This window comes from Equus przewalskii, chromosome 10 (genome assembly GCF_037783145.1).
Source record: "Equus przewalskii isolate Varuska chromosome 10, EquPr2, whole genome shotgun sequence".
In the NCBI taxonomy this organism is placed as follows: domain Eukaryota; kingdom Metazoa; phylum Chordata; class Mammalia; order Perissodactyla; family Equidae; genus Equus; species Equus przewalskii.
The window spans coordinates 50,448,239-50,466,376 of NC_091840.1; the positions used below are offsets into that span (position 1 = coordinate 50,448,239).

An 18,138-nucleotide genomic window follows, 5' to 3' on the forward strand; every position below is an offset into this window, starting at 1 on the left:
CACAGGCACCAGAGTGCCATTTGGGTTTTTTTTTATTCTCTTTTTAAATACTGTACAGTGAAAAATAAATACGCCTTCTCATCCACCAGACAAGGTTGGTCCCCCCTCCCCTGGGGGACCTTGTCACCCCCCTTCATATACACCCCTGGTTCTACTCCAAAACCTTCCCCATGCCTCCCACCCACTTATATCCTTACTATCCCCGTCTTCCACAGTGATGAGGCCCCAGAAATGGGGGGTACAGGATGGGAGGAGGGATAGCAGGGGAGCCCCCCTGAACTGTCAAATCTGGGTGGGTCAAGGAGCACCCCGCACCAACAGGTGGAGAATGGGGGTGTTCAGAGAGAGATTGGGGCATTAGAGGATAAAGGCACATCCAGTCTGATGGGGAAGGAGAGAGGCTCCCCTCACCCTGGGGGTAGGGTGGACAAGAGGGAGGGGGGTATGACCCTGTTACACACCCCTCCACTAGCTCCTGGAGGTTGGGGGGGACCCAAGCTGCTGTGCCACCCCCCACCCCCCTAGATAAGAGCAGCTCCAGCGCAGGTCAGTCGGGCCTGTGAGGGCCATGGTGTTGGGCAGCAAGCGAGACGGAGAAGGGAGGGATGCGGGCTGGAGGTTTTATGAAACCCCATTCACCAAACTACCCAACTCCAGGGGGGCAGAGAGCTCCCCATTCTCTGAGGGGCCCTTAGGAAGCTTGCTGACAGAGTCACCCTGAGAGGAAAGTGGGAAAGAAAAGGAAGAGGAAGGAAAAGAAAGCAGTCAGTAGAAATTCAGGTAATGACATTCCCTACCACCCGAGCCCTCCTGGCATGTGGTGACCTTAGGGTTGGTCCCCTGATGTCTCTAGTCACTCTTACTGGGATCCAGAAAATATGAACCAAACTTTCCTCTCTTCTATTTAAACTTTCCACTATTCTAAATACAGTCTAAACTCCATCAGACATAGCCTCCTCTGCAATTTAGTAAGAGATTTCTTTGGGAATTTTCTTGTGCCCCCCCACCCCAGAAGAATAAAAAAGGAGGTGGAGTCAACTACGTCTTGCCTGCCTACCTTCTGTCCTGAAAGAGAATCCTCTGAGGGTTTAGTGCGTTCCAGAGGTGGCCGCTGGCGGCTTTGAGACTCTGCTCGGGAGATATAGTCAGCCACAGTCACTGGGGAAGGCAGAGGATCAAGAGTTTCAGAAGGAACCCAGGTGTCCAGCCCCTAGAAATTCACTGAACCCCAATCCTGGTTTTCACAGGTTAGGAGGCATCCATTCTCTCAGCTGAGGAAGGATGCTGCATCCAGTGTTAGCTGACCTGGCTGACGGTCTCCACTGATAGAACCATCAGTCCGGTTACCACGGTTACGACGGCGGCGGCTCCGATTACGACGCTGGGGTCTTGACTCATCTTCTGTGGGGCAGGGAAAAATGAGAGTCATGCATCCCATGTCCTATCCCTCAATTCCTTGCAATATGTAATATTGCTAAATAGTAGAGCTGAGTCTAATATTTTAGACACCAGGCACACCCCTTACCCAGGCCATTCTCTGTCATGCTGGGCCCATCAGATTCCAGGCCTCCATCCATGACAGTTCTGTCTTCGTCAGTGCGGCGGCGACGAGAGCGACGGCGCCTGGCACTTGCTGGGGGGGGTTCCCCAGGCTCTGAATCAACTGGGGGCTCTGGTTCAGATGTGTCCAGTAGGCTGTAGGGATTACTGTCTGGATCCTTCAGCACTAGTTAGAGAAGAGGAGTTGGGAGTCAGGAGTCCTTCATGTTTCCTTTTGGCCCACATTCATGAGCCCAGCTGTCTGGTACGGGTACCTGAGCTAATAGATGACGAGCTGTATCTCGAGGTGGGCCGGGGGGCAGGTGGGGGTCCCCTACCCCGACCCCCAGTAGGCCTCCTCCGGCTTTCTTCCACCCGGGATGGGGGATCCCGGTCACCAGGCCCAGCTCGGTTGGGCTCCTCTCTCTTCTCTGACTCAGTCTCAGAAGCTGTGGATGGGTCTGAGCTGGGGCCTGAAGAACATAATGGGGTTCAATCAGGGTCACTCACCCCACCCCAGGATCCATCACAGCCCCCAAACTGAAGACTACCCCTTCTCACCCACAGGTCCCCCAGCCATCACTCTTTCCTCAAAGCTTCTACCCAGACCTCTGCCTCTGCCCACAAATCCTATCAGTGCTCGCCTCCCTTTCCCATAGCTGTCTCACCATAGGCAGGACCGCCTGTCCTCCGGCCCCGGCCCCGGCCCCCATAGCTGCCCCCATAGGTTCGTGTGGTGTGGAGGGAGGAGGAGGAGCTCTCATCAGTGGTATATCCAGCCTTGTCACTGCCACCGCTGCCCCGCCCACTCCCAGGAGGGCGAAAGCCCAGCCCAATCTGCCGAAGCTGTTCATCAATTTGCAGCCTCTCCAAGCGAAGCTGCTCCACCTCCTGGTCGGGTAGAAGATGGAGGAAGAAGTATAAGATCAATGAACAGTCTCCTGCTTTCATGCTTCTCCACCCTACATATCTAAATTCTCAGGAATGTAAGGAGACAGACTGGCTAACCAAGGAAAATTCTGAGATCCAACTCCCCAGCCCCAAATTTCCACCCAGGGGCTCTTCTGCTCAGAGACAAACTGGGTACCACAATTCCTAATAAAGTTAGGAGCAGTCTTAATCCCCTTGCTACACCCACATCTCTCCCAGGCTTCCGGCTTGGGTACCTGCAGGTAGGAGAGGTGATATTCCAGCAGAGCCTGAGCATTGCTGATATTCTCTCGGGTGCCAACAAATATAAAGGGAACCATTCCCTGGAGGGCAGAGGGAAGGACAGATGGATCAGGAGAGTCAAATCTAAGTATTAACCCCATCCTGTCTCCTAGGGAAGCCCACCCAAATGGGATCTTTCTGGGCTTTACATCTACTAGGGGGAAACAAAACTTACTGTGCTCCACCCCCTAGAAATCCCAGCCCCCAAAGAATGGCTTTGAGAACAATCCCACAGACTTCTGGAAACCCATCTCTAGGCATAGTTGCCCCATACCTCCTCCCTGGGATTCTTCTTGTCATTATCACCTTCTACTCGAACCCTCACCACACCAGATTTATCCACAATCTCCTGGATCACTTTCCCATTCTTTCCAATCACTTTGCCTGAATGGGTAAAAGAGAAAATTTTTTTTTTTAAAGAAAAGAAAGAGTAAAAACAGATGAGCAATCTTTCAGCTTCTCTATATGGATTCTGTTTAATTATTCTCCTGCTTCTAGGTTTCTCATGAGTTTTCAAAGGACAAAATATTACAATCCCTAGATATTTGTTCTTCCTACTACAGACTGTTTTGTTCTGTCCTTGTGAAACTGGAAGTCCAGAGGGAGGTGCTGAGTCCAGATCACTTCAGAGAATCTCACATCTGGCCCTCAAATGTATTCTCTTTTATACGTATACACCCCCAACTCACCAACCAGGTTCCTGGGCACCTGCACAGAGTCCTCAGAAAACTCAAGGTAGCTTCGGGCCTGTCGGCATGCCTCAGGAGTCTAAGAGAAGATTGGGAAATCGTTACTACAACAGAGGACCTGGATTTCAAACAATGATCTTCCTGCCACTCACGGTCTTTGGGAAAATGTCGCCACCAAAGTCAGGGAGGGAGGGTCAAAATGACTCAGGTTTCCTTTTTCTTTCAGCCCCTCTTCCTTCTATCCCCTAAGGGACCTGGATGATAGATATCTTTTGCTGACCTCCCCATAGATGCGGAAAGTGCAGGTCTCTTCACCCAACTCAATGGCAGTCACCCCAGGTACTTTTCGGGCCTGCTGGATGTTGGCACCATGAGTCCCAATTGCCAGTCCCATCAGGTCCTCTCGCACTGTGAACTCCTCTTGGAATGCTGCGGCCAACTGCTTACTTGTCTGAAAGGAAAAGGCACTGTGAGAATCATGTTAGTGGAGTCTCAGAATACCTGTCCCAGGCACCTGACACTTTCCATAGCTTCAATGAGGAAAAAATGTGCAAAAGCAAGCCAGAATGACCTGCTGACCACCAGGACCAGCTGGAGAATTCCGGAACTTTTCATTTGACTCCTACGTTCCAGATACCAATGGCTTGGTGGGGAGAGGAGGTAATATGGGCAGAGTTTGGGCTGGGAGCCACCAAAGATCTGGATTTGGCTCTAACACTATCTGGTTGTGTGATCCTAAACAAAACACATACCCTGTGCCTCTGTTCTGTCACCCACTAAATGATTATATCTGACCCACCTCATTCCCAGACTATCAAAAGGATTAAATAAGGTTGGTGTGAAAGGACTTCTCACAAGGTAAATACAAAGGTAAGGAACAATACCTTACCAAATTAATATCAGCTCTAAAAACAGAACCCAAAGAGGTGAATAGAAAGCAAAGGATTAAGAAAAGTTATAAAAGGAGCCTATGGAACACCATACTATCACTTCATTTCTCAACCAGTCCTCAGAGGGATCCCTGGGTACAGGGGCAGAAAGACGAGAAAGGTTCTGGAAGAATCAGTCCTAGGTAGGAAGAACCAAATAGGAAATATATCTGAAAGGGGACATTCTCAGATCACAATCCACTACTTCCTACTTCCAAGATAGATGGAGTTGAATTACAGCAAGGATTTAAATTAGACAAGAGGAGAAAGCTGGCAAAAGGAACTAAGTTGGGTGTTCAAAATAACTGAGTTAGGGAGGAAGGGAAGAGGATCTACAATGATTTACAAATGTCTTCTAGAGAACTTTGCCAATGGTCTTATTGCCTAAATTGTCTGCTGGGTACAAGGGTGGTGGTGTATTTATACAGTCAATATTTCAAAATAATTTTTAAAAAAACAAAATAGGCAAGATTTCTCAAAAACAAAGACATGTCCTTATTCTTAAGACCTTGCACCTATGGTCAACTTAGCTATCTGCTACACTATGCCACACAGATCAATACAGCAAAGTCCTAGCAGAGTTGAATATTCTACCTTTTGTCACCAAGAAACTTGCTCATTGGGAACTGCAGCAGATACAGTTCGTATCATTGGGGGTAATAGTGAATTTTTAACTGCAAGTACCCTGAGTAGCATCCTTGGAGAAGTGAAAGATTAACATGATCCAGAATTTGCACAGGCTTAGATAAAAGCCTCCCAAAAATATCAGTTCACTTGATAAATGGAAATGGATGTTCAAACACAAAAACACACACACCCTACTTGTTTAGGATGGCATAATACCTAAGAAAAGGGAACCTGAGCATCATAAGATGTCAAAAAGACCTTGCAGAAATATTTTAGTCTAACTACCTCATTGTCACAGATGAAGCTCAGTGAAATCAAATGATTGATTTCAAACCAATCATTTGACAAAGCAAGACTTACGATTCCAAGTCTAGTGGCATTGCCAGGGTGCAAATGGTTCTCAGAAATATCCTGCAAAGTGAGTTTGTTCCCGGAGGTCACTTGGGGGAGGCTGGTGGAGGTAAGAGCCACACACTCTTCCACTTTGAGACAGAGCTGCTCTGACTGATCTGTTTTATGCATTGTACTTTAAATAAAATAAAATATCACTTGATCAAAAGGTCCCATGGCTAAAAAAAAGTTTGAAAACAACTGTACTATATACTATGATGGAGATCTGCCATCTGGAGGAGTCTGGGATAAAATAGCAGACCCAGGTTTAATGGCCCAGAAAGACCTTAGACTTTTTTTCTGTAAACATAAGAGCATGGGTGGAGGATAGAGCAGGAAGGGAAGAGGACAACAATACCATTCAGCAGTAAGAAGTGGAGCCAAAACTTACCTCTAGGTGCTTGGTAGCTTCTTCATTGCGGGACATGAGTAGCAGTTTGGTGCGCAGGCTTCGGAAATGCATATCACCCAGCAGGGATGCCCGCTTCACAGGGGCTTCTGTGGTTGACTGGGAAGAAATCAATGGAAAAGTCATTAAAACTGACTTTCAATACATACTGGGGGAGAGCCAGGGACTAGGAATTAGGATGCCTGAGTCTCTGGAAAAAGATGGGAAGTTAAGAAATGAAGCTAGGGAAGAGGAAAATCATTGTCAGTCTCACAAGGACCTACTACCTAGGTGCCTAAGGAAAGTGGTTTTAGGTATCAAGAAAGGAGCAAGCACGGGTGAGAACTGTACAGTCTATTTTTCAGAGTCCAAATATGCAAAAGAGGGTCCCCAGCCCAGGCTGAAATATGATGGCCAGGTTAAAAAAAAAATTAAGGTTATACACGAGGAAGACTAAGGGAAGATAGGGCTACCTGGGCCCACAGGAGTCAGGAGCAATAAAGTCCTCTCTAACAAATAAATATAAACATTTTTTGGCTCCTCCCTTTCGGCAAAGGAGTTAAAAGCAGAAAAGGAAAAATTTTTTCCCCCGCTTTTTCTCCCCAAATACCCCCAGTACATAGTTGTATATTTTAGTTACGGGTCCCTCTAGTTGTGGCATGTGGGATGCCGCCTCAGCATGGCCTGAGCAGCGATGCCATGTCCGCGCCCAGGATTCAAACCAGCGAAACCCTGGGCCACCGAAGCAGAGCATGCAAACTTAACCACTCAGCAACAGGGCCGGCCTCTTGGAAAAAATTTTGACAGAGTCTATGTGTAATTCAGGCAGAATAAACTCACCAGAATGAAGAGCTCACTATTTGTGATGTTGAGAAAGATGCAATTTGCTCCCAATGCCTTCTTAAACTCTTTATGGACATTTTCATTGGAGCAGCTGCAGAGAAAGAGAAAAGTGCTTAGAGGGCAGAGTGTAGAGGTAGTCAAAGGCTCAGGGAAGAGAGAGATGGCCCAAGAAAAATAAAAGAGGAAAGAGTGCAGTAAAAGAACAGGGATGAGGAAACAGAGGAACTGGGAGCAAGAAGGGCTCTAGAGGGCCAAAGGGAACAAGAGAGAAGACTGAAACTGGGAGAAATAAGGGCAGAAACAAGGACTGTAAAGAGGGCCCCCCACTCCCAATATCCCTAACACTCACGCCTCTCTTAGATCCTCAGGCACAGCCATAGTAACCTTGAAGAAGCTGCCTTTGGTTGCAAGGGGATTGGGATTAACTGGCCGAAGCCGTTCCAGGGTGACAATCTCATTGTAAGTGGCATCACAGGCGGCATATTCAATGACATAGAACTGGAAGAAAGGAGAAGTTGTGGATGACCTGAGCTTCTATCTCCCACCTTTCCATGACTAAAATATTTGTTTCAGCAGTTCTCCAAAGGCCTTCACCATCACTCACATCTCCCTTCATCATCCGCACCCTGGCCAGCCACCAGCCACAAGGTTCTTGCTCATTGGCTCGAGAATAAACCTGAAGAGAAGTTGAAAATAAAAGAGATATTAAGGACCATCCAAAAACATCAAGAATGGAATAAGCATTAAGACACTTGGGAGGCATCCTAAATCAAGATAAAGAAAACTAGAAGGAGCTGCTAATTAAAAATCAGAGGGCGAGACCGGCCCGGTGGAGTAGTGGTTACGTTTGCATGCTCCGCTTCAGCAGCCTGGGGTTCGCGGGTTCGGATCCTAGGCATGGACCCACATACTGCTCACCAAACCATACTGTGGTGACGTCCCACATACAAAATAGAGGAAGACTGGCAGAGATGTTAGCTCAGGGCCAGTCTTACTTACACGCACACGCACACGCACACACACACACACACACAATCAGAGAGCATTGGATTTTAGATGCTGTTATCATAAATGAATAAAAGTGAATCCCCTGAAACTGGGAAGCTCCCCCAGAGTCTGGCTGATCCCCACAGTGATGGACAGGGAACTGTTGCATTTCACTTTTCCATAGGCTACCTGGCTGATGTGGTAGCTTCGCTTGGGGAGGATGGAGAGCAAACCATCCAGTGAGGAGCCTAGGATACTGGTATCACGGTAAGGGAGAGGCAGAAACCTGGAAAAAGTGACATGTAGAAAGGGTGGACTCCATGGCCCTTACCTCCACCTCATCCCCTTCTGTGATCTCCTTATTATAGTCAGCTGGAGGTGGTAGCCGGACATCCCCAAAAGGAATTTGTCTCTCACTCTGCCAGCTGCAAGGGAAACAGTGATACGAAAGCTGTTCAGGTTAATGTGGTTGCCCATTTCTTCAGGAAGGAGTTATTGCCTCTACTGGACAATTTCCAACTTTTCTGGTGATAAAGAGGCTAAACCCCAGGCCCTGCTCCATAGTGGTGTCTTCCACCTCTTGTCAGAATCTAAATACTGGGTCCAATCCCCTCCCCATCCCCATTTAGGCCCTTTCCTCTGCTGGGATCCACGTAAGTTGCCCACCCAAACCCCTGGCTCTCTCCCACCTATTACATGCCTCATGAGACTCAGCCGCCCCCTCTTCTCCACTCTCCATTTAGGACCTAGTATGCTGGATTCTCTATTCCCAAGGTCTTACTTGTTTTCAAAGAAGATGGTGACAGAGTCTTCATGGACATCCTTCACAAAGCCCTAGAATAAATTTTAGAACAAAGTAAAAAAAAAAAAAAGACAATTTATCACCACCTCAGCCATCAAGGGAACACAGAGAGACATTTGGAGGCCTTAAACTAGAGTTTTAGACGGGGGCACAAGCTATCTAAAGATAGGGCCAGAAAAAGCTGCCTTGGGGAAAGAATATGAATGAAGTAGAGTGAAAGGAAACGATACTGGCATGGAAAGAGATGTGACAAAATCCGGAAATAAGATGAGACAGAAACTAAGTAGAAGGGGGAAACATCATCTGCATCAGAACAGCCTGGAAACTGGTGGTCTTCTATGGCTCCCACAGGGGCCTCCCTATCTGTCTGCCTAGTGTTGTACTGAGCAGCTTGCCAGAGTTCAATTAAAATACCAACAACATTCAGCTAGGCTAAGAATATCCCATGAGACAGTGTGAGGCTGTCCTGGAACACCTAGAGGACATCAGGATCTGCCAAGAGAGAGAAGGGTCAAGCTCCCCAATACAGCTAGAGACCTGAGCAAACTTGGTGCCTTGATGCCTGGGTCCTTCCTAAAAGAATAATCTGAATAACCAGTTCAAAACAATGAACACAGTTTAGAGAAGGAAAAATTAGGACTTGAGAGGTGAGATTTCTGAATGCTAGACTATGACACTGCTAAGAATTTGAAAAGGATAATAAAATTTGTAGAAGACCCCAATCTTGAGATCATGACAAGGGAGAGGAAAAGGAATGACTGAAATGCTGGTCAGCCTCCTATTTTCTGTGTCTTCACCGAGGAAGCCAAAGATCTATGTTCAATCCTATGCTCCCAATTTTTCTACCTTCTCTCCCTATTTTTCACATACTCAAAACTAGGGATTGCTAATTTTGACAAAGTCTAATTTATCGATTTGTTCTTTTATGATCAAGCTTTTGATTTCATATCTAAGAAATCTTTGCCTAATCCAAGGTCACAAAGGTTTTCTCCTATGTCTTCAAGAAGTTTTAGTTTTTATTTTACACTTAGGTCTATGATCCATTTTGAGTTAAATTTTGTATATGGCGTAAGATATGATCAAAGTTCATTTTTTACCTATGGATATACAGTTGTTTGAGTACCATTTGTTGAAAAGACCATCCTTTCTCTACTGAATTGCCTTTTCACTTCTGTCAAAAAATCAGGAAATGAAAATTAATGGACAACGACAGAAAGTATATCTACCAAGGTGGTTGGTGGAGGACTTTTGGTAGTTAAAGTTCATTATCTTGATTGTGGTGATGGTTTGTTATATATACATATGTCAAAATTTAAGAAATTGTACGCTTTAAATACGTGTACTTCATTGTAGGTCAATTAAAGCTGTTAGAAAAGAATTAGGGGTTTCAAAGGGCTAATACACAGGAACTATTCCTGAGCTTTGCAGCTAGGGACAAAGCTGAGCTTAGGAGAGAAAACACAAAAAATGCACACGTGTTATTCCCATCTCACAGAATTGGTCAATCATAAACACTTACTATACTGCTGTTTCCTTACGGTGGGAAAATCTAAGCATAAATTTCACTTGATACAAGCCATCTTTCTCTTCTTTCGAGACAGGATCTTGTTATGAAGCCTTACTACTTAGAGCCTTACTACTGTCCAAGGCATTAGTGCTCTGGCTACTGCCTGGCCTCTTCCTTACCCATGCTTTAGCTTTCTCTGCCACTCCTTTCCCCAGAAATGTTTTTTCCACTCTTCATTCAGCACCAACAATACCCACTTCTACTATTCTCTCAAGTCTTCTTCTGAGGCACTTCTACTCTTCACTATTTGCTTGAGTCCCTCTTTCCTTTTGGGCTCTTCCCTTAGCTCCTTAAGTGTCCTCCTCCCACAACCACTAATATTGTATCTCTTTCCTCTTCTTTTCCCCCTTTTTAAGGGTCTGTCTGGATTTCTAGAAACAGTCCAACCAGCCTCTTTAGCTGACTTTATCCAATTCTTTATCCAAAATACCTATCTCCAAGCTTTAGAAATAGTTCATCAAGAGAGAGTCAGCTATTTTCAAAACATTTTAAGGATAAAAGGAAGTAGAAGAGAGAGGAGAAGAAGAGGACAATTACTTGCCTGCTTCTTTTGTGAAGAGATTCCCACTCCTAGATATATTCATTCACAAAGGATATGCCTAAGGCTCTAGTCCAATTCTCCTCCAACAGTTAGGGTTGGCCCTCAGGCGGAGGCAGCAATATTACCGCTTTTTCCAGCTACCATGATCCCCAAGGCAGAAATGCAGAGCTCAGAATGGAGTTTTCCCTCACATTACTCAGCAGTTCAACCAAACGCCATTCATTCTTATACTTCCAGGGTCTTGTTCCTTTAAACATTGTCCAAAACAAGCTTTCTCTTCAACTTCATATTCCAATGCAGTCTCTGCTCCTAAATTCTATCCACATCATCCCAGTTTTTTTCCTCCCAAGATACCAGTGTTACAAAGTGAGCTCCTAGTTCTGCTCAGTCCATGCTCATTGGGAAGATAAGCAGGTGAGGGCAAGAGCAGGTGAGTGATTCTAGAAGGCCAACTAGATGCAAAGGATGACTTAATTCAGTGGCCATGGTATATCATGGCTTTGGTTTATAGGACCTAGGACCAGACAGAGGAAGAGACCCCTAGGTTCCTAGGTACTTCAGTTTCCTCAGATTAGAAGATATGAAATTAGTCCCCATCTTCAACCTATCTTCTAGTCCTGGGCTCCCAAAAAAAGGAGGGAGTTCTAGGAGAAAAGCAGAAAGGGTCTGGGTAAAAACCACGTGTTGAAGTTGAGATGCTGTATTCCTTAAGAAAGGAATGGGAATTAGGATATCCAGGTAAGGTCTGAAAAGTTGATGACTGCACCCTGGAAAGTGAACAGATATTTCATTTGGGAGAGCATAACTTAAAGAATAAAATACATTACTTCTGACAGAAAAGGAAGAGGTGACTGGATAACAACGAGATAACTTAGATTCCAGATCTGCCATTTGTAGTTGTATTGTAGACTATCAACAATAGAACCCAATTCGGAGAGAGGTAAAAGGGACCTTCCCAAATTTATAGTTTCAGGAGCAATGTAAACAAACACTCCTTGACCCACACTGAAATCTGCTGAGTCATGAATATTAAATCAGTAGCAAGGTCAGAATGGTTAAGTATCTAAATGGCACTGAAAGTTGAAGAAAGATCAGTTGAATTTAGAGATTTCTTGTTGTTTTTAACTGAGGCAGGGGGCAGAAAATGCTAAAGTAGCCAAAAGACAAAATCCATGTTATGTAGCTTTCAAGCTCAACTCCAAACTCTACTCTCTGATTCAAAGTATCCTGTCCCCAATTCACTCAAGTCTATCATTGCCACAGCCCAGAGGAGAAAAAGGAAAGATGCAGAGAGGGATTTTCTGTTGGACACTCATATGTGGAAAGGAAAACATCTCCCTTCCCAGTTAATTTCAACTGGATACCAATCTTTCCCAGCTGTGCTTGGCTCCCAGGCTTCCTAGAACAAAAGTAAACATCTATCTTGATATCAGACTCAATTTAAGAATCCCTTTTCTTGGAACCCAGAATTTAGGGGTGGGAAGGACCCAGATGAAGGACAAGATGAACAAAATGGGGCTAAAATCATATGAAGAAAGGTATTTCAACAAAGCTAATGCAAGTTTGGGGGAAAAGGGTATAAGAGACAAATGTACTCTATCAGAATCAGAAAGGAATTAGAGATTGCCAAAGCAAACAGAAATGCTATGGAGGCAAGCTAGAAGAAAAAGTCCTATGAGTTAGGAAAGTATGTAGAAAAAAATGACAGAAGAGGATCGGCTGGGAGCGTCTTTCATACACAGAATAAAGTAGTTCCTGAGGATTACAGTGGAATACAGAAACATTAGGATAAAAAAACAGACTTAAATTGAGGGGATAAGTTAAGATAGATGTGGGTACCCACAAGCACTGAACATAAACCTGGTGAAGGAAGTAAGGCAAAAATGGATATGCATTTAGGGGCTGGCCCCGTGACCGAGTGGTTAAGTTCGCGCGCTCCGCTGCAGGCGGCCCAGTGTTTCGTTAGTTCGAATCCTGGGCGCGGACATGGCACTGCTCATCAGACCACGCTGAGGCAGCGTCCCACATGCCACAACTAGAAGAACCCACAACGAAGAATACACAACTGTGTACCGGGGGGATTTGGGGAGAAAAAGGAAAAAATCTAATCTTTAAAAAAAAAAAATGGATATGCATTTAGAGTGGGTAAAAAATGTCTACACTGAACTTACCAATTGAAGCTGTGGCAGAAACCTTCCACTACAAGTGCAAATATGAGACCCTTTCCAGTTTAGTTTATGACTTCACAAGGAAGAAGTTGGAGAAAGTCATTTCCAAGGGCATGAAGGTGGAAAGGTATTTTATGGGAGAAAAGGCTTGAAGGGGAAGTGAAGGAAAAGGAGGCTCTTCTCACAGTGATGTTATGAGAAGATATCTCAGCTGTTGCTCCTCAGAGTAAAATGAAAGATTAAGACAGCAATCAAGAAAGTCTCTGCAATAATTTCAGGCATAAAGTCCAAAGAAGTTCAAAATAACAACAGTCACACAAAGAAAAATTCCTGAGAGGCAAGAGGGGTCTCCCTCTGGCTTAATCTAAATGAGAAAAAAGATCCTAGAAAATGGATTCAGAACAGATAAAGAAAGTGGCAGTAAAAGGAATTCCAAGGAACCAAATCCTGGGCGAGGGGGGAGCTGAAGTAAACAAGGATCTTTTAAAGATAGTCCCCTTCTTCAAAAAAAGGCTATCATATTCCCAAATTGGGAGAGGTGGCCAAAAGTCTTCTAGAAGTGGAAATCCTTAAGAAGATAGAGGGACTCCTCATGCAATCCCCTTTTAGAGATCATGAATATGAACGTTACACTCATTTAAAAACTAAATGAATCATCTAAATGTATCTGGGGTCAAAGTGAGATAACAAATATAAACCCATCCCTGGGTAGAATGGTAAACCAGCTAGCCTTGGGATAAAGGGGTGGGGTGAGAGACTTGTGAAAAGATGCCACCCTATGGCTAGGAAGCAACTTGACTGGTACAACCCAGAGCTCCTGAGGTCAAAGATACGAGATGTCATAAATGGATTATGACCGTTTCTCCTTGGGCTGGCAACAGAAATATAAGATGAAAGTGGGGTGAGTCTTCCAGAGCCAGTAGGAAGAGGCCTCTCCCAGGAAGATGAAAGCATCTAATATGGGACGGCCTTCCCAAGGGGGCAATAGGGGAGAATAATGAGAATTCTCCATGTGCTTGGACTGTGGGGAAGACGTGATTAAGGTCTAAGGTATGTCTTACACTAGGAAACAGGAAAAGTCAATAGGAAGCTGGGTAAATAGGGTCTCTCGGGGGTCGGGGGTGGGGGCGCGGTGCATAGATCTAAGCACAATGATGCCCTGATGTTCATTCTCTCTGAGATGGGGGTAAAAGCAGGGAAACACTGGGGCCAAAAACAAGACGAAGGGGGTTAACTTCCAGAGGTCTCCCCAGGAGGGCTGCGGGCGAGAGCCTGGGTCTCAGGTAGCAAGGGTCAGGACTTCGCTCCAGAAGCTCGATCCCGCCCCATTCTTGCCTGCTCTGGCTGGAGGAAGGGGGCTAAAGACGGGTGTCCCCGGTCGGCGCGCCGCCTCACCTTGTAGAAGGCCCCGTTGGAGCCGCGCACCTCGACGGGCAGTCCCGGCTCCACATCCCCCCCAGAGGCCAGGCCGCCCATGGCGCCGCCACCGCCTCCGACTCCCCCGGCGGCGGCTGCAGCAGCGGTCTGACTACGGGCCGGGCCAGGCCCCCGGCGTCTCCCCGGAGGAGGAGCCGGAGGGGGAGCCGCGGGGGGCGGGAGCCGGGCCGGCCCCACGGCGGCCCTGCCACAGCCAACGAGCAGGGCGCCGGGGCCGGGCCGCTCCCCGTCCGCCGCCGCCGCCTTGGTCTCCGCCACCGTGAGGGAAACGGCCGCCGCCGCCGCTGCCTTCGTCACCTCAGCTTCCGCCTGCCACCGCCCCCGCAGCTGCCTCAGTCCCGGGACCCGCTGCTGCCGCTGCCTCTCCACGGCCTCCGCCTCCCCCTGCCGCCGCCGCCTACTGCGCAGGCGCACCGGGCACCCGCCCGCCGCGCGCGAGGCCCCGAGGCTCACGGCGCAGGCGTCTGGGCTGGCGACCCAGCTCGCGCTCGCCAGCGCATCAGGGCTTCCACACTCCAGTTCACTCTCTCACGCCCTCTTCTGGTCGCTTACTTGCGCTTGCGCAGAACGAGATTGGCGCTCTTTCTTCGCCACCCCACCACTCCACCGCCCCCATCTCTTCCTTTCCCCGCCCCACAACACTGAGAGCTAACCAATCATGGGGAGGGAGGAGCCGAGCTCGCTCAGTCGGATTGGATTTCTGCAGCGCCTGGTCAGGCCACACCCACTTCACCACTGGGAGCTCCCCCAGGCTTAGACAAGTTGGGGATGGGCATGCGCCTAAATGACTGCTTGGTCACTTTCCCCACCTTTGTCTTTCTTGGTGCGCACGCTCCAAAGAAAAAAAAGAGGAGGAGTCGAAAGGCAAAAAAAAAAAAAAAAGTGCCTAGTGCGCAGGCGCTGAGCTTTACTGTCTGCAGGCGCGTATCGTCTCGAGCATCTGTAACTCCTTGCTGTAGGAAATTTAAGAGTCACGTTTTTGCCTAGAGAAAATTCTGATCATGCATATAATGAAAGGTTAAAAAATAATTTCAAGGCAGTACCGAAAAGCAAATGCAACTTAGATCAGCACAAAGATGTGATATCCAAATGCTGAGGAAATTCAAAACAGGAACAGTTGTTATGGAGTAAGGATAGTAGAGGGCACACTTCGGATTCTTGAACTAAGTAAGAAATTTAGGTAGAAGTGAATAAAATAGCACAGAAATTAGAATCACATGTTTTGCATTTAGTCATTTAGCAAACATTTATTTAGCCCTCACTGTGTTCCAATCACTGTGCTAAGTGCTAGGGATACAAAGACAAGATGTGGTCCCTGATCTCAAGTAATTTATAATGTAGTGGGGAAGGGGCAGGAAATTAAAAAGTTTAAAGAAGTAAATTAACAAATAACTGCATGGAGTTTGATCGAAGATATGATAGAGAGAAGGACTAGGTATAGAGGAAATTTCAAAGAGACAATAGTCACTGAGTGATCAGGGAAGACTACGTAGAGGAGGTGATGGAAATGAGTAGGAGTTTGCTAGAGGAAAAGTGCAGTAAGAATATTCTTTTCAACTGAAGCTTTATTTATTTATTTATTCATTTATTTTTCCTTTTTCTCCCCAAAGCCCCCTGGTACATAGTTGTACATTCTTAGTTGTGGGTCCTTCTAGTTGTGGCATGTGGGATGCTGCCTCAGTGTGGTTTGATGAGCAGTGCCATGTCTGCGCCCAGGATTCAAACCAACAAAACACTGGGCCGCCTGCAGTGGAGCTTGCGAACTTAACCACTTGGCCACGGGGCCAGCCCCGGTAAGAATATTCTTGAGAGAATAAGGATAACCATAGTGCAGAGGAGCAGAAAGAGTATGTCCTTTGAGGGCTAGCCCTAGGTGTAGTGGTTAAGTTCAGTGCACTCTGCTTCGGTGACCTGATTCACAGGTTCAGATCCCAGGTGTGGACCTACACCACTCTTCAGCCATGCTGTGGCAGCGACCCACATACAAAATAGAGGAAGACTGGCACAGATGTTAGCTCAGGGAGAATCTTTCTCAAGCAAAAAGAGGAAGATTAGCAACAGATGTTAGCTCAGGGTGAATCTTCCTCAACAACAATAACAACAAAGTGTAGGTCCTTTTGGGAACTGCAGCTAGTTCAAATAGCATTTGGCTTGAAGTGGGGAGCTGCAGGAAGCTAGACTGTGAAGGACTTGTAATTCAAATTAAAAAGAATGGCTTTTACTTTATCAACAATGGAGAACCATTGAAAGATTTTAAGCAGTAGTATAATGTGATAAGATTTACATTTTACAACTGTGGAGAATAGATTAAAGCCTAACGATGAGACCCGTGAGGAGCCCTTGCAGGTAAGAAAGATGCTGAGGACCTACTTGGGTCAGGGCTATGGGCAAGAGAGGTACAAGCTGATTTGCACATGTTAAATCTGCAGTAGAATCAACAACTAGTGATGAGGGGTGGATCGGGTGGGGTCAGGAGCCAGTGAAGAAGCCAGAGGAACACAGGACAACTCTCGGATTTCTACCTTGGGTTACTGAGTGAATGGTGATGCCAGTCATGGGAGAGAGAACACAAGAGACAAAGGTTTGGAGGAGAAGTTGAGGACTTCAGTGATTGTGGTTTTCCTCTTTGAGTTTGAGCATCCACCATCCAGGTGGACATGATCCTTTGTCTTCAACTTCTCTTCTCTTTCAGGTTCCAAGTTAAATATAATTTCTTTAGCCTTCCGCTATGCCCACACAAGGATAGGTCCCCCACTTCATACTGCCAAAGCATCCTATATTCCTTTGTGGCACTTATCATGGTTATAATATTAATAATTTATCCATCGTCTTTCTTCTACCATTACACTATAAGCTCTGTGAGGTCAGAGACTGGGTCCCATGTCTGCTTGTCCCCACCATTGTACATCCAGTACCTAGCACAGTTCCTGGAATGGTAAATATTAACTGAATGAAGGAATCAATATCCTGCACACCACTGGACATACAGGCGTGGGGCCCAGGAGAGGTCTGAGCTAGAGAGGTGCATGTGGGAATCATCAGCATGTTAGTCATAGTTAAAGCTGTACAAGAAAATTAAATCTCTAAAGAAAGGTGTAGACTGAAAAATGAATCGGGTCCATGACGGAACTCTCAAGTACACCAGCATATAAAGGGCTCACAAAAGAAGAGGTGCCTTCAAGGTATAGCCTGAGGTGCCTGAGAAGGAATAGCAATAAGTAAGGTAGTAGAATGGTAAAGAGAGCATCAGCAGTGATTCTGATAAGGAGGAGAGAGAGTTAGAGGTATTAAGTGGGGCAGGTTATCAAGAGTGCTGGCTGGGCTGTCAGACTGAAGAGTTTGGGTCTGGATTCTTTTTTTTTTTTTTTTTAAGATTTTTTATTTTTTTCCCTTTTCTCCCCAAAGCCCCCCGGTACATAGTTGTATATTCTTAGTTGTGGGTCCTTCTAGTTGTGGCATGTGGGACGCCGCCTCAGCGTGGCTTGATGAGCAGTGCCATGTCCGCATCCAGGATTCGAATCAACGAAACACTGGGCCACCTGCAGTGGAGTGCGCGAACTTAACCACTCAGCCACGGGGCTGGCCCCCTTGGGTCTGGACTCTTAAGCAATAGGAGTGACTGAATTTTCTTTTATTTTTTTAATTTTTAAATTTTTTTAAAGAATTTTTTTCTTTTTTTTGAGAAAGATTAGCCCTGAGCTAACTACTGCCAATCCTCCTCTTTTTGCTGAGGAAGACTGGCCCTGAACTAACATCCATGCCCATCTTCCTCTACTTTATATGTGGGACACCTACCACAGCATGGCTTGCCAAGCGGGGCCATGCCCACACCTGGGATCCGAACCAGCGAACCCCAGGCCGCTGAAGCGGAACGTGTGCACTTAACCGCTGTGCCACCGGGCCAGCCCTGAATTTTCTTTTAGAAATGACACCATCACCAACTTCCGAGCTTCTGGCACCAACAGTCCTCCCAGGCGTGACTTTTCCTCTTCCTCATCTGCTCTAGTCATTGTTCATTC

At 46.4% G+C, this 18,138-nt stretch overlaps 1 protein-coding gene across 2 annotated transcripts; it reads right to left on the minus strand.

The window, feature by feature from the left end:
* Nucleotides 1-14: 14 nt before the first annotated feature.
* FXR2 (FMR1 autosomal homolog 2) lies at nt 15-14,525 on the minus strand. 2 transcript variants are annotated; one of them, XM_070563311.1, is made up of 17 exons: nt 14,078-14,525; nt 8,386-8,438; nt 7,936-8,029; nt 7,222-7,293; nt 6,967-7,115; nt 6,615-6,708; nt 5,778-5,894; nt 3,721-3,891; nt 3,441-3,519; nt 3,026-3,135; nt 2,706-2,792; nt 2,208-2,430; nt 1,815-2,012; nt 1,526-1,726; nt 1,306-1,401; nt 1,058-1,158; nt 15-717 (listed from the first exon to the last, which is right to left on the minus strand). In XM_070563311.1, exons 1-17 carry the CDS (start codon nt 14,156-14,158, stop codon nt 622-624), a joined length of 2,022 nt encoding a protein of 673 aa, XP_070419412.1. In that variant the 5' UTR covers nt 14,159-14,525; the 3' UTR covers nt 15-621. The 2 variants fall into 2 exon arrangements, with proteins under 2 accessions (XP_070419412.1, XP_070419414.1); XM_070563313.1 differs by lacking the exon at nt 14,078-14,525 and adding an exon at nt 10,515-11,221.
* Nucleotides 14,526-18,138: the final 3,613 nt, after the last annotated feature.